Raw genomic sequence first — 17,625 nt, 5'->3', positions numbered from 1 at the left:
TAATTAGTTCAGTACAATGCAATATAATATAATTTTAATAAATCAGTGAAACCTTATTATTGTAAAAATGTTACATAAATTTACTTAGAACTAGATCTTACTAGGTCACTAGCGATTTTGCATTTTGCTTGCAATTCAATAAGTAAAAGGTAAATGATGGATACATCGAAAATTATACCTGGGACATTCTTTCAAGTCGGCTATCCATCCTTTCAAAATTATACTTGACGTAAAAAAACAATCTTGCACACAAATGTAGCTTCAGGCATAAGCTATCGAAAGCCATGTGAGCAATTGCAAAATTCAAGATGGTGGATCCAATATGACGGACATGAAGCAGAAAAAAGGAAATAAAATAAAAGACAGTGTCAATATTCGTTGAATTCACTTTAGAATTTGTTCTCAAGTGTGTCATGGACCCTAATTACAAATCTGCTGTCAAATTTTAGAAATTTAAAATAGTTTTAAAATATACTCATACGCCGAAGAAGAAGTTATTAAAATTCCGTAGAAAATTTTCAGTAAATAATTATTTACAAATCTGAATAAAAATAAAACAAATTAAAAAAGGAAAAAAAAACAAAAAATAGAAAAAATTAAAAACCAAAAAATTAGAAAATTTAATTTATTTCCTTTTTCCTGCTTCATGCTATATTGGATCCCCCATCTTAAATTTTGCAATTATTCACATGGCTTTCGATAGCTTATGGCTGAAGCTACATTTGTGTGCAAGATGGTTTTTCTACATCAAGTACAATTTTGGAATGTTGAATGACTGACTTAACAAAAAATGCCCCACCCGTATATACGTATCTATACAAAAATCAAACATATAATACAGAATATAATTTGCAATAAATTGAAATTTTGATAGTGCACGTATAAATCTGTATAAAGAATGGGAATACTTATCCACAATTTGATTCAAGATTAGTCACAGAAAAACCATGCTCTTCCAAATTCTGTATCTGACGATTTAACTGCCAAGTCCATAATGAAAATGATGTCGCATGCATCAATCTCAATTCGTTTTTTAACTGTAGAATGAATTTCCATAACGATGCATGGAAAGATGAAGACGTAGCCACGTAGTATCGCTACAAAAAAGAATAATATCATCGACCTCTATATTTAATCTAGACTAGTTTCACATATTGATAGAATTATTATAGCAAAACTTCCCTATTCTAGAATCTTTTCATCAGTATAAATTTTTGTTCCAATAAAAGATAAAAATGTTATTATACATACTGATCTATCTTTCACTCATTCTTTCACTTTACATATTTTACATATGAAATCACTTAATGAATATGTTGTAGGAGATTAATACAGAATGAGAATTTCAATTTACAGCTTTACGTTGTTTCAAAACACAAACTTTTATATAGAATACGCAGATCGCTATTACGAATAGATAAAATTTGATAAAAACGCATAAGTGAGTCATGCTGCCACATTTAAGAAAAACATAGAAAAGTGCAATGTGCGTGTACAAAAATTGAAAACAGAAATTAATAATTTCAATAGCATATAGTAGATGCTCAAAGAAAGAATACAAAACTAATTTCTGAAAATCTCAAATCTTAAAAAATAATAAATAAAGTGCCAATTTGAGCCGAGGTGGTTATTACCGGTCGGTAATAACCGATTGGTTATTAGTGTGTATTGTAATATCATTTATTCAAAGTGAATATTAAACGTATACGTTTCGACCTATGGTCAAAGTCCTCTTCAGTACAAAAAAAATATATTAAAATTACACAATGATAGCACATACGAGTATAAAGTAATAACATAAAAAGTGAGAAAAAGTGGTAGTGATGTCCGAGTTAATCTTGGTCATTAAATTATTAAGTTAACTAAAAAAAAAATTTTTTTTGTTTTAAAACGACCGACCCAAAAGATTAAAAATAATTTTAAAAATGCTAACATGAGATTATACGCGAAAAATGATTAAAAAAAAACTTACATGACTGTCAAAATTGAGCTGTTTTTATAAGGTTGTTGTACATGTTCCATTAAACTGTTCAATCAATTGGTATATCGAGGTTCCGAAAACTTTTCGGAATGTTTCAGAAGCGTAGATGAAATATCAATAAATGAAGTGTTAGGAAGTGTGCTCACTCCATGCACTCTTTGCGGAATATTGTGGAACGTTTGGAAAATGTTAATGAAAAAAAAAATTAAAACGTGTGGGAAATGTGTTTTGGGCACACTTTACAGAACGTTTGGGGAGAGTTTGGGGAGCGTGTATGAATATTCAAAACCACTAAAAGTCAATAAAATCGATGAAATGAAACAAGCGTTAAAACTTTTTATTCACACTTCTTTGATGCTTCGACAAGCGTTACATTTTCATCAAGGGCGACAATAATTATACATAATAATTTGTTTTTATTATAGTTTATTGTAGTATATTGAGTTTATTTATTAACTTATTATTTGTTATTATTGGCACGCATTGAGTCACTTTTGTCGAATTTCAGGCTTTGGGGACGTAAAATACTTTACGTTCTTTGCTGCAGGATTAATAAATTCATTTTGACAATTAGATGCACTGCACCATGACATAATTTTACTTCACAAATGAATTAAATTGAATTAAACTAGCAAACTACAAAAACCAATGTAACCAAAAGAACATGAATACGTGCTCTTTCGTGTGCATTTTGAAGAACATATCCCATTGGTCGAGTAGAACGACAACTGCGCATCCATGGGAATGCTACATCTTGTATATTTTCACCATGCATTGTGCGAAGACTATATTAAGAGATAAGGACGGTTTTAATCTGTTAAAGCGATTACAACGATTACCTCTCGACAGTTAAGTTACGGCACTGACAAAATACTATTAAAGACGGTTGGTCTTATGAAAATTGCGTGACTGTTAAAATTTAAGTGATTAAGAGTAAAAAAAATCGATAATATATGGTGCTAATTTTATAATTTATTAGTTTTGTATATACATGTATATATGTCGCAGCCTTTTTGAGAAATTAGCCTTTTCACGAAAAGGCTAGCCTTTATTCAAAACCACGCCTTTTTGCAAAATCAACAATCGTTTCTCAACTAAACCGACGCACTTTAGCCTTTTCGCGAAAAGACTAAAGTCTCACATCAGTCTTATTGGTTAATGATACACGTTCTGCAAAAAGGCTAATGAAACGTCTAGCATTTTTGCGTAAAGCCTACATTCTAGGCATACATTCTATATCTATTGCTTCTATAATTCCGCACCGAATTTTCATATTTATCCATAAAATGGATTTGCTTGCATATAAACAATTTCAAAAGGAATTCCCGTTTCAAATATCATTACTTTCCTCATAAAACATTATCCTATTACGCTTTACAAGGATTTCCCACAACAGTCGCCATTCATAAAATCTCATAATACATATAATATTTTCGACGTGGTTCTACGAGAAATTCACAATAAGCAGAATAGGAACAGAATATGAATCTATAGAAGTTATACCTCTTATTTTCATTTTTACGTAAAAATGAATTTTTAGTGTAAAAATAAGAGAAATAATCTTCAATGGCCTTGATCTTGACAAATGTTATCCAGGACATGATCCTGAACAATTCAAGAGATATTAGACGGATATTGGTCGGATACCTGTAATGCTAATGCCGGCGGTACTGTAACTTTCAATAGCCTTATAACTCTAAAAGTACTCAATGAAAAATAACTTTATTATAATATTTTGAAAAGCTCTCGATATCAACTATTAGATACTGAAATAAAAAGTTAGGTGTTCCATTAAAAATAATCAATGTGACCTTGACCTGACCTTGGTGACGTGAACCAAAGTCAAACTAATAAGATCAGTAAATATATCTTTTTAAATCCTAAAACTTTTGTCTGAACCATTTTTCTCAATGTTGTGTTTTCGAGATAAAAATTTGTAATTTTGTTCGCTTTATTTTAAATATCCGTTATATATCTGAGTTTTGTTACTATTAGTTACTATTAGTATCAGACATACCATAACATGTATTATTAGGTATAGTAAAAAGTCATCGCGTATTTTTAAAAGACATCTATCAGTAAAAACCGCAATTACTTTCTTACCAACAATATAAATATATCTTCATAGAGTAAAGTTTCAGCTTTAAAAATCTCTTTTTTAAATTATACGATACGACAATTTTTAATGGAGTTATGAGCAATTAAAGTCAAAATAATTCTTTTATTTAATCCGCGATAACTCAGTAATCAAAAGTCGTAGGAATATTAAAAAAAAACGATTTTGTAGGGAAAGTATCAAGCTTTCACGATAGGTAATCGAAAATTTTCTCAAATTCGTTTTGGACACGTTACAAATCCACAAAGTGAGAAGAAAATTTTTCGTCTTTTTCAGCTCGTAGTTTTTGGTATGTAAAAATTATCACTCGTATAACCAACTCGTATAATCAACTCATATAAACTTAAAAAATGTGATAAGCTTTTAAAAGTAGAGATTTCAAGCTTTAAAACCCTTTTTTTAAATTTGAATTTCATTCATTATTGACGAAGATATTGTATATACAACTTTGAGCTAAAAAATACGCGATGACTTTTTACTACACCTAATATATATAATTAGAGAGAAACCAGAGAGTGGATATTCCCGGCTTTTTTTCATATATCAAATCTTATAAGATAATATCCACAACTTTACTTCTCTTCCATGGTATTGATTAGACAAAGATGAACAATCAAACTTTGAAGCATATTTACCTAATAGCACGGAAAAGAAACACAAAATCGTGAACATTATCCTACGAGATTTGATACACGAAAAAGGCCAGGATGATTATTCTCAGGTTACCGAAGAGATACTATTCAAAACGGCCGGCTCTGGGAAAATTTTCGTGACTATCAATAGGGCCGTCTCAGAGAGTCTGAGGATAATTGAAGAACGATGACATAATCAACAATTAATATAAATTTGCGATCAACATAAATATTTGGATAATATATTATTTATACATTCATGCTTCTATATTATACAAATGTTGTATAAATAAGTGAGTATACTTATAATGTTATCACAGATAACAAAATTCTTTGGTATAAGAAAATTAATAAGTGCTTAGCACAAGTTTCTCTTCAATTACCACCATGTTGCTGTCACCAGGGCAATAATAATTTCATTTAGAGCAGTGCTCGCAAAGATTTGCACATTTCGGACTGATTCCGGCGAGCGACCTTCACCACCGCTCGACCGAGCCGCCGAGTGCTCACGTGACGCTCTGGATCAGGAGACTATATCAGAAATACTAGAAGCGCATCTTCCGCCAAATTATTATTGAAAGATGTTTTTTATTAAATAATTTATTTCTATTAACATAAAATTTTCTATATTGTTAATTTATTTATTGTTCTTTAGTGATATACTTATATCTTAACGTAGTTTTCTAATATTGTATATTACATAATTATGATAACGTACATTTCGGCAATAACTTTCCATATAATCCGTGAGGTACTATTGTAAATTGTAAGATGCATTTTTTTTTAATGATTTCCCCAGTAGGCCTATTCCACAAAAAAAAAAAAGAATCGAACACTCGAGTGGATTGGAAAGCAAAATTATATATCGTATTATACGATATAAATAATTTATAACTAAATTATTTATTAAAGGTAATTAATTCTAACTATACACTAGTTTGAAATCGTTAGAAGTTTTTGATCTATGTTTTTTACTATGTTTAAAAGTATTCTGTTTTTCATACTTTTATCATTAAATATATATATTATGAATAATAGTACCTTATAATATTAGTAACAGAATACTTTTAAACATAGTAGAAGATACAAGTCAAAAACTTTTAACGATTTCGGACTAATGTTATTCATGAGACAGAGCATCGCGCGTTATGACAAAATAGCAATAAGTAGGAACGATAATGAGCGTAAATACCGATATACGAGTATTTCAATTTCAAGTCAAAAAACACCGATCTTGGACAGCTCTGCTCTATTGATACTCAAAACTGATTTAAAAAAAATAAAAGACCAACAAGTATGATTCAAATCATGTGATTTATTCCTGTCAAATAATTTGCGCAACGATCACAGGAGGTGCTACTATTCATAAATAAGTTCGCGAACTTATATGTTCTATAACCGGCTATAGCGTCCATCATCGCGAATAAGTGTTTCATAGATGCCGGCTGTAGCCGACATTAGTGGCGAAAAGGTTAAAAACAACGGAGATATTTTAGACGATCAAGTTAGAGGGGAGGGAGGGGGAGGACACCCTGTATATAGTAATTCAGACTAACTTATTTAAACATTAAAGATCTAGCTTTGACCGTTACTTCTATTTTTTATTGTTGAATTTTTAAATGTACGGTCCAGTAAAATTCTTATTAATCACTTAAATTTTAACAGTCACACGAACTTCCATAAGACTGGCCATCTTTAGCAGCATCTCGTTGGTGCTCTAACAAAACAGAAAAAATTTCAAAAATTTACGAATTAATAAGCATTTCTAGTAATACTTCATTGATGATAATAATTAAGGCCAATTTAAACAATAGATATATTTGACCTTAAATATGGCCGTTCCTATTGCTAACATTTAATATCAATTTTTCAACCAAATTTTGATTAATAATTGAAGGAATCTATATACGAGTAGAAGATTGTGTTTCAAGAAAATATATACAAGAGAATATTAAAAAGAAGATAATAGAGAGGTTCTATCATATAAATAAATAAACAAGAAGCATTGCACTATATTGACCATACTTAACGAAAATATGTGTTAAACATTTCTTTCATTGGCTGACGCGTCAACATATGTACGGATCAATTTGGTCAAGTTTATTTTCTCGCGAATAATATTTGAATTTTTCTATTTTTTATGTATATGGATCATTTCACGTTAAATAGGCTACCCTCTCGTCTAGTAAACTAAATATAATCTATAGATACCCTATGACTTTCACGTCATAGGATGCGTCAACCCGTTACGCGTGGCAAAAGACAACTGAAGAGTTTAATTGGTCATCGTCTAATTGATTATCGTCTTTTACGCGTAATGTTTACTGCACGACGCAATAAATGATAAGCAACGAGCGATATCCAATGAAAGCTCTGCTTTTTTTGACATAACGATACAAAGCAGAACTTTCATTGGATATCGCTCATCGCTCATCGTGTCCAGTGTGCAGTAGGCAAGTAGTGTTGACGTGTCCTACGTGCAATAGGTATCAAAATTTAGGTTGAAACTTCTAGTTTTTGATGCTATGTAGCAATTTTAAAAAATATTAATAATTATAATCACAATACAAGGGAACCCTGATGATTATGCCCTTTTCATAGGTCATAGTCACACATCATTTGTTGTCAAATTCTTGACCCTAAATGACCTCCACATAGGTTTTAGCCGTCGCTCATTCGTTAAAAGTTATTAATAAAAGAAATTTAAGAAATATTATCTTATTTCTAGTTATATACAATATTAAATACTATTATACCTTACACCCCTTACTTATGGGACATAATGATTTTCTATGCGAAGCGGAGATTCACCCCATCTCCCTCCTACCTAGAGGCGTACTTCTCACGCGAACCGAGGTCCACTCCTCTCTGCCTAGAGACGCATGATTTCCACGCGAAGCGACTCCCACCTCACTTCTCCCTGCTTAAGGGCGCACGACTTCCACGCGAATATTTATTCATTTTACTATTTTATTTAAAAAATAGCTTTTTTTGGGAGTCACTAAAAATCCCTTTCATTTTTATCTAAAATGAAGCTTTTTGCAAAGTTTTATCGAAATCGGAAGGATTTGGTTTTTCTCGGAAGTTTATTCAAAATTCTAATTTTTAAGTAATAAAGAACATAAAAAAATAACAAGGTCTCTTTGAAGTCGATTTGAAAACGCAAAAGCTATCCCTCTAACATATAAAAACAACATACATTTATATCAGTAGGACACAAAGACTTAATTATTAAGAGATTTTCTTCAAGTCTAAATGATACAACTTTTCAGTATTAAAATTCGCGCATTATAAAAGCATTTGTGTTATAATAAAAAATTAAAATTATATTAGACAAAAAAATGAAATTGTGTTATAATAAAAAATTAAAATTGCATTAGACAAAAAAATAAAAAAAGATTTTAATTAAAAGAATAAAATTAAGGAGAAATAAAATTAAAGAATAAAAATAGAATTAAATTACAAAAAATTTAAACATAAATAATTTTCAACAAATAAAACATGAAAAGATATAAAGAAGAAAAAGTAATACTGGCTTTGAGAAGTAATCCAAAGATAGACTTAACCTTACATAAACGCAGAAAGCTTTTTGTCTTTATCATAACAAACTATTATATTAAAAATCAGTGTTAATAAATGATATGTAGTCAGTGTTGGAACGTATCTAGGTAAAAGTATCTAGATATAGTATCTAGATAGATACTTTAGTTGTAAAGGGTGTCCCAAAATTAACGCAAGATTTGAATTTGCCGCCATTTGTGCAGTAAAGTGTTGGCAACCAAAAAAAAAAACAATTTAACAGCTGACAGTTTAGGGTTAGTGAAAATGGAGCGTTACACGATACAACAACGTGTGTTCATTATTCAACAAATGGATGCTGATTTTTCGAGCAAAATCATCCTAAGCGATGAAGCACATTTTCACCTTGATGGCTTTGTTAATCGCCAAAATTGCCGCTTTTGGGGTACGGAGAACCCACATGTGATTGTCGAAAAACAAATGCATCCACAACGTGTCACTGTTTGGTGTGGATTTTGGGCTGGAGGCATCATTGGACCATACTTTTTTGAAAATGAGGCTGGTCAAGCAGTGACTGTTACTGGTGCTCGATATCGCTACATGATAACACAGTTCTTTCTGCCGAAATTGGATGATATTGATGTGGCCAATATGTGGTTTCAACAAGACGGTGCCACATGCCATACAGCTCGTGAAACAATTCAGTTACTGCATGAGACGTTTCCAGGTCGTGTACTCTCTCGTTTAGGTGATCAGAATTGGCCCCCTAGATCGTGTGATTTAACACCATTAGATTTCTTTTTATGGGGTTATTTGAAATCACAGGTCTATGTCAACAAGCCCACAACCACCCGTGCATTAAAGGAGGAGATTCAACGCTGCATCAACGAAATTCAGCCACATTTATGCAAAATGGTCATGGAAAATTTCGACAAACGAGTGCGTATGTGCATGCAAAGCCGTGGAGGCCATTTGCCCGATGTGTTATTCCACAAATAACCCTATCCTATGTACTTTATGATTCAATAAAAAAATAACAATCAAAAGACTAAAAACTGTGTTTTCTATTTAATTCAAATCTTGCGTTAATTTTGGGACACCCTTTACTTAAGTATATTATCTAAATCCTTACGGGCGGAGATATCTGTATCTAGTTACTTTTTGGTATGGTATCTTTTAAGTTTTAGATACGTAAATACAAGGTACTTATATATCTATATATATATTTTATTTTATGTCATATTGGAAACTTAATTTTTTATTACTGTAATCATCTTTCTTCTCTAATTCTTAACTTTATACAAGTGCTTTTATTTGCTTCACCGTCTGGGAGAAAAAAAGTTTTACAAAATTATGTAATTTCATATTAGTTATATAAAATTATATATAATTATATACAGTGTCCCCGACTTACGGGATCGCCTCTTAAGAGCTGGTATAGCAAACTGAACTGAATCGAAAAGTCCTTTATCATTTACAAACGATCGCGACCGATGGGCGTATACTTAGTGGTAGTCGATACGTGCTTATTTAATTATATTTAGAAACTAATATCTCCTAAAGTATTAGCAAAAATTATAAAATAGTAAAAGACTTTTCAATTCAGTTCAGTCCGCTCTACCTCCTCACGAGAAGTGATCTCGTAGGTCGGGGACATCCTATATATGAAATATGTCTATATTTGAATATATTTTATATAGAATATAGGACCCCGACTTTTTATCCCTATATGTAATTATATTTAATTTTACATAATTTTACACAATATATAACTAATATGAAATTATATAATTATATGAAACTTTTTTTCCGGGCGCCTAGATAATTTTAATTCCTAGTATTTAGTGATTGGCGATTAAAAAACCTCATAGAGAAAGAATGGCAAACTAATGACACGGCGCCGGTCTTCTTTGGTACCGAGCACAAAAGCTTTATAGAGTCTATTATGGATGTAGGAATACACAGATTAGAGAAGAACAATTTGTAACATGAATTGCGATTTTTCCTGTATCCATAATAAACTCTAAAGAGTTTTGGTGCTTGGGATCAATCGGAGTAATTTTTTTTCTTAGGGCGGAATCAAGAAAAATTTTATGTATGTGTGCAAATAAAAAAATTTTCATCTTTTACGTTTCCACCCTAGAGGAAAAATTATATGAGTGAGGAGACAGCGTCATGTGATCAGTTTGCCACGCTGTTTCTATCGATAATCCATCGCGATGACGTACGCACGTACGATTACAATTTTCATTATCCAAATTCAAACAGTTTAGTACGTACATAAATAGTAGATTTATGTATATAAAATAAAATTAATCTATACGCAGCTTGTTTTTTGACTTTTCATCGAGACATTTTTTTTATGTATTAAAACAAACAAATAAAATATAATATATTTTACGCTGCTTATATCTTTTTCTTTTCTTATTTTCATTCTTCTCCATTTTTCTTTTCTTCCTTTTTTTTTAAATACCTAAAAAGTACTTGAATTTTCGGATACTTCTTTCTTGTATCGGTATCTATACTTAGGTAATTATAAAAAAAATGTATCTGTACTTATATCTAAATATTTTTTTCACACAATACTTATAACTAGATACTTTTTAAACGGTCCGTTCCAATACTGTATATAGTTATGCAATACATAATTTCATAAAAATGCCATATTAATAAAAAAAGAGCGTTTTTAAAAATAATACAACTATTGTATTTTCATCTTTCAAAAGTGGATACTAGTAGAAACTTAGAAACTAAATGTTTATTTGCAAAGAGAAAACAATTCTAATAAAAAATAACAGTTTTTTTTTGCTACTTTCCGCGCAATTCAAACATTATTAATTTTAATTTCACATTTACATTCAGCATATAAAATTACATTGAAAATGATTGTACTTTATTTTGAAAAAATAGTAGAGATTGGACAAACGAAATCATGAAATCGCTACATTGCATCGAAAACTAGAAGCTTTAATCTAAATTTTAGTACCCTACATTGTGTGCCCTACAAATTACATTTGGTTTTATTATAATTTTCGAGAAAATGTGAACCATTTGACGTGGAACCAAGGAAACAATCTGTCATATGTATATTTGATAATATATAATCAAATATATACACGGTATCTCAAAACTGATGATACATACTTTAAAGACAAACTTTTTTTGTAATATTTTAAAAGGATAAGTCCAATACGAAAATGTCGAAGCTATAATGGTTTTTAAATCAGAAAAGTTTAAAAATTACGAATAACAAGATTAGAATTTCGCGCGTTAGGGATGGTAAATTAGTCGATGTGAAGGTAGATTAATGCCTTTAATGATAAGAAAAATCAGCACTTCACAGTTCACACCGATCATCTTTCCATTCTTGAGCGCACAAAATTCTAGTTCTATCATTCATAATTTTTAAATTCTTCTCCTATTGAAAACTTTCCTATCTTCCGAATTTTCATATTAGATTTATCGTCTTAAAATATTACAAAGAATGTGTTTAAAATATTAGCAGTTTTGGGATATATATATATATATATATATATATATATATATATATATATATAATACTGTTGTCTATACACTACATATACATAAAAAATGTATTTGACAGATATCTATCTTATTTCAATATTTTTTAAATTTACATTCAGCAATGTCATTAGCAAAGCTTAAAACGCAATGGAATCGATGATCTAGTCGATTTTTTTACTTCATATTTTGTAAATTATAATAGAAAAAATCAATAAAGCTAATAAATGATATATTAAGACCATATTATGTGAATACTTGTGTATTCATATTATACGGTCTTAATATATTTATTGGCTTTATTGAGTTTTTCTATTATATTTTACATATGATAATATAAAATCATCAAGAAATCGATTAAATTATTGATTCTATTGCGTTTTAAGCTTTGCTGATGATATTGCTTACTTATTAGTAAAAGCTAAAACTTGTAATAGTTGAAGCTGAATTTTAAATACTTAAATATTCTCGTGCGAATTTACATATTATATTATATACGTAGTCATTTGCACTGCGCGCCGAATTGATTTTTCGGACGAAAGATGCGTTCGGGGAGACTATTAGAGCTATTTGTGTAATTCTATCCTTGTTTTACGTCTAATAAACAATAAAGATGAAATGACAGAAGTAATAATAGTGTCTCTCCGAACGCAACATTAGAGAAACAACTGAACTAGTGTAATATCACAAATTAAATTGACAAGCAATTTAATAATTTGATACTCAATTAGGGATTCTATTAGAAATATCTTAACATGCTGAAAATCTGTAAATAAATTTATTGCGAAAAATATTATCTCGACCGGAAATCGAACCTGAATCTCTCAGCATTCTGTGTGAGAATTCCATTGCTTTGGTGATCTAAAGGCTTAAAGCCCCGTCTAAATAAATTGCAACATGCAAAACGCATTGCAACGCATTCGCATTCGCAACAACTAATCAGTCATTAGTATCAGTATCATATTTCTGATTCGCTGTCGTAAATGCGAATACGAATGCGATTTACGTGCTGCGACTTGTTTAGACGAGACTTAAGACGCTCACACGGAATACTGAGAGATCCGGATTCGACTCCCGAGATAATATTTTTCGTAATAAATTTATTTACAGTTTTTCAGCATATTAAGATCTCTCTAAGAAATTTCTAGGATACCTGATTAAGTATCAAATTATTAAATTGCTTATTAATTTAATTTATGATATTACCATAGTAGTCAAGTTGCGTTTCTAAGTCTGAAAAATCAATTCAGCGCGCAGTTCAAATGACTACATGTATTGCATATGGCTGTAATATTCACATGGGAATATTTAAGTACTTGAGATCCAGCTTCGACCCTTACAGGCTTTATCTCTCATTTATTGTATATTCAATAAAGCTAAACAAATTGGTCTTCATAATAAATTTAAAACGATTGTATATCGATTGTTATATCGATTTGCACATATAGAAAGTATTATTCTACTTATTATACAATAATTTCAAATGCGTTGATTAGTTGTGGAAAGAGAAATTCTCAAGTCTTCAGAAATTCTTTGTCCTATAGCCAATTAACAAATTTGAAAAATTTATTCTACAAGTGAAATAATAATCAAAGCTAGAATTCCTCATGTAAGAGTGCGGACATTGTTTAGACAATTTTTTATTAATCCGCCAAGTTTCAGAATAAATACAAAAAAATTTTATTTTATTATTTATTTTACAGATCTATTGGTACTAATAATATTATGTATAAAATGTTGAATTAAATTCATCTTTTTAATAACAACTCTTATAAGAAAAATTTGTCATTAAACAAATTTGAACGTTTTTTAAAAATACATCATAACTTGAAAATCGCAGAATGTATATCCAAATTCTTACTCGAGAAATTCTATTCTAAAACGAGGTGTTCTGAGCATTAATTTGTAAAACAGTAAAATCTTTCTATAATGAGTTTTTTACAATAAGTATAACTTATATAACTTAATCTTTAAGTATAATCATAACTTTATCTTTAAGTCTTAAGAGCCGTAAGAAATTGACCAATCATAAACGAATATTCTTCTCACATTCAACTGTGATTGGCCAATTTTTATGACTTAAAGCTTAGGTTACGGCTTATTGTAGAAAGCCTATTACAGAACGATCGGAATTGAGCGATTTCCATATTCTAGAATTTTTCAATCTGTATTCTTATTTGAATAGTATATAAAATTAAAATGTCATTGTGTGTCCTTTCGAATGTTTTCTGAATTAATGCACGCTCACTTGATTATGTAGCGAATGCATAGTGAAAGAGCATGCAACAGAAGAATTCCAGTTATTTAAAAATTCAAAAATGCACAATATAATGCGTGGTCTACAATGACAGTATCAGTAATGGATGAGACTAAATAAAAAATTGATCAATCACAGTCGATTATTCTTCTCACATTCAACTGTGATCAATTTGTTACTTTTACAGTCTCATCCACTACTGGCTACTATCATTGCAGACCATGCATTAGAGCTTTGTCTATATTATATATATATTTCTCTTTCAAACCTAATATTTAAAAAATTTTATCGAATTTGAAAGCATGATATTGTCTTCCTAAAAAAAAATCAATAGAAAAAAAGATATTTATTTTTTACATAATTTTGATAATATATACAGTTTTAAATAGAATTTATTCAAATTATCAATATTTTGATAACTTAGGGAATGACAATTTTTTCAAGACAAATTCTTTTGGATAAAACAAAAATTGGTTAATTCTTTAATTTCTTAGGATATCTGCTGTGTTTATTTTTAATTTATTGTAATTATAGGTTAAAAGAGTGAATTTTATCAAAAGATTAACTAAAAGATAGATCAGAATATTTCATCATGATTAGAACACCTCACATACATATACGCTTATCAGTTGAAAAAAGGAAAAAAAATAAAAATAAAAACTCTATTTCTGTGTTTAGTTGACACGTACGCATGTAACGCATGTACGTATACACTCACTCATGAATTTTTAATATTTGACTTTCGCCTTAACTTCCTCCGCGACGCCACCCCACTTGAGCTTGTAAACACGTGAACGCCACTGTATGAGAGGATCCAAGACAGCCTGAAGGAAAAGGTACGGTCTCGTGATTTCGCTGAGCAACCAACCACACACAAACTCAAGTTTGTTAAAAGGCAGCGGACCGTTTTGCACTACACACAGTAACGTCCAATCGAACATAAACCATAAAAGTATGTGTACCAAGTAAAATACTAAAGAATCCCACTCGAACAAGACGCTGGCCGCCCAGGAAGCGAACCCACCCAGAACGAGGCATTCACTCAACGGTTCAAGAACAATGGTGGTAGGCAGCATTGCTACCCTCAATTTAGCCCATCGTCGTAGTCGCGCTTGGAAGGAATCGACCGCGCAGTGGCCACTGTTCTGTAGTGCCGGCTGCGAGGAGACAGTGATGCGCCAACCGCGATCAGTCAATGATTTCGCGTAAAAAAAATCCTCTGCGAGATAGATGCCGAATGCTTTTAGACCTCCGACCTCGTCCAACGTGAATTTTTTCAGGAGTGCTGACATACCGGTGTGACAGTTTATCCTGAGCATATCCGCAGCTAGATACATCCGTGACTGCACTGTACCGAAGAAGATCTTTTCGTACGCGGCGGCGAAACCTTCGCGGTCACAGGTAAACGGCATCTGATGAACCAAAGCCACTCTATCCGTCATATGATGGACCATATCTAATAGAGTGTCCTCCTTCATGCGTATGCCACTGTCGCTGATCAACACGAGTTCGTACTTGGCGGCCTCGTATGCCGGCTGCATGTTGTTGATCTTTGGATTCACCCCTACTTTACAACCACCAACGAAGAGTGTAGCCTCGACTTCTGGATACTTCTCGACAAGCTTACGCACCAGCATCAGCACGGGATCGGAGTCATCCTCGACGCAAAACAGAAGCTCGTATCGGGGATACTCCATGGTGAAGAAGGTCTCGAGATTACCGAATAGATTTGGGTCAACCCCCATCAGGGGTTTTATCACGGATACTCCTGGCAGCGGTGTCTCGTAGCTCGGTGCCTGATTCATCTTCCGATGCAGTTTCCAACGACCGGCAATTAATGCCAGCACATGAACCATCCACATACCCGACCAGAATATCATGAAAAATATCGCAAACCCGTAGAGAGTATATAACATGGAGTTCATTTTCCAAGGAGCAAGAGAGCGAGGGCTTTAGGCCACCGCAATCTAGCGTGCCGGCGTGTTCAAACCGGCGGCACCTCCTTCCTTCTTTTTGCCCTGCTTTCTTTCCACTACTTCTTGCGTCGACCGGGTACCCTCGTGCGGACACATCACGGGAATCTTCGCCCCACGTCGAGTGACGCACTCTACTCGAGCATCACTGTCGTTTCCATAATACGACGGCGGCGACGGCGACGACGACCACGACGACGACGACGACGGCAACGTGCTCGCCTCTTGCAACACATTCACGCTCCGGTCCACTCCAGCTCGCTTAAACACGATAACCTCTTTGAATCGCACCGTCGAGCGCGTCAACTGCGCGATTCGTCCGTGTTGAGGCAGCATGCTTCTTGCTCAGGATGGGATTTCATCTTCCATCGACAAGCGAACGGTATAGTTAAACCGTGATTGGATCGCATTGTCGTTACAGACTTCACCGTTCTCAAATACGTCACTATCCTCCGCAACCGCGTTTCATAACATTGATACTCTTCCTTTCTATCGACGCTGGCAAATCGCGCACTCTCATAATTCTTGACGTTCTTGGATCGACTTAACGATAACTTGGTTACCTTATTCTTCGCGCTTTGTGTCACGCGAATCAAATAAGAAAGAGAGAGAGAAAGAAAGAAGGAAGGATGGAGGAGGGGATAAAGAGGAAGGAGGAAGAGAGAAAGAGCGAAAGAGCGATTTTTGGCAGCGAAGCAGAACGATCTGTCTCACCACAGAATGCTTCCCGATGCGACCAGATGCGACGCGCGCAATAACATGTCTCATCGACTACCTCCCCTCTCTCATCTTTCTTCACCGTACGTACAAACCAGCACCTTTATTTCGTCACGAATGACTCACTAATATCTGACGCGCATTCTCTTGTATTGATGTATATACACTTGATACGTATCGCTTCTCGATTATTTTCAATTATCGAGAGAAAAACATCCTGTGTCGATGATTCAGATTAGCAGCACGCACGCAACGATTCATGGAATGCGTGAAGGAGAATCCAGCTCAGCTCTGCGCGCTCAAATTTGTAGTAAGCCCACTCTTGAGCGTTTTGCGACAAATATATCTCGTAATACTCAAAAGACCGCCAGAACTTATTTTCACCCGATATTTTTAAAAAATTTTATCATATTACAATTAAGCAGTTTCTGCTGTTAGATTAATCGGATAACAATTTTCAGATACAAACGCCATCTACATTTACTTTTAATTTCTGAAACTGTAATGAAATTTACATTTTGTAGCAGTCGATAAAACTAATTGAAAAATTTCTGCGTATATTTTCAAATAATAAAATATTTGTGTAGTCCGAATCTATAGTAGGAATGCAGATCTGAGGTAATAATGCATGCACGCGTGCAATAGCATACTATTATGTCTAATTCATTCTGCACCTGACAAGTACCGTGACTGCCAATGATAGCACAGCATGTTCAAGCATTTAGGATCTCAAAATGTTGATATTATGTCAGTACATGAATATTCAAGCAGTAATTTTTGCTTATATACATAGCTTTTTATCATATTATTTTATTATATATAAAAAACCATTTAATTAATAGAAATTTTTATTTCAAATATGCATTGTACATATTTTTGCCAATTATTATACATTATATCAAACAGTA

The 17,625-nt window shown here is 32.4% G+C and overlaps 1 protein-coding gene across 1 annotated transcript; it reads right to left on the bottom strand.

The window, feature by feature from the left end:
* Positions 1-594: 594 nt before the first annotated feature.
* On the bottom strand, positions 595-15,986 carry LOC108747231 (ceramide glucosyltransferase). Its single transcript, XM_018484587.1, has 2 exons — positions 14,746-15,986; positions 595-1,097 (listed from the first exon to the last, which is right to left on the bottom strand). The coding sequence occupies exon 1, from the start codon at positions 15,950-15,952 to the stop codon at positions 14,756-14,758; it is 1,197 nt and encodes a 398-aa protein (XP_018340089.1). The 5' UTR covers positions 15,953-15,986; the 3' UTR covers positions 595-1,097; positions 14,746-14,755.
* Between the last annotated feature and the right edge of the window lie 1,639 nt (positions 15,987-17,625).

The sequence above is a fragment of the Trachymyrmex septentrionalis genome, unplaced genomic scaffold (genome assembly GCF_001594115.1).
Source record: "Trachymyrmex septentrionalis isolate Tsep2-gDNA-1 unplaced genomic scaffold, Tsep1.0 scaffold196, whole genome shotgun sequence".
In the NCBI taxonomy this organism is placed as follows: Eukaryota; Metazoa; Arthropoda; class Insecta; order Hymenoptera; family Formicidae; genus Trachymyrmex; species Trachymyrmex septentrionalis.
The sequence above is the reverse complement of the archived record's forward strand: the minus strand, read 5'-3'. Positions and strand labels throughout refer to the sequence as shown.

Excerpts from the sequence above, each read along its gene's own strand:
- LOC108747231 (XM_018484587.1), bottom strand. The coding sequence starts at position 15,952 with ATGAACTCCATGTTATATACTCTCTACGGGTTTGCGATATTTTTCATG.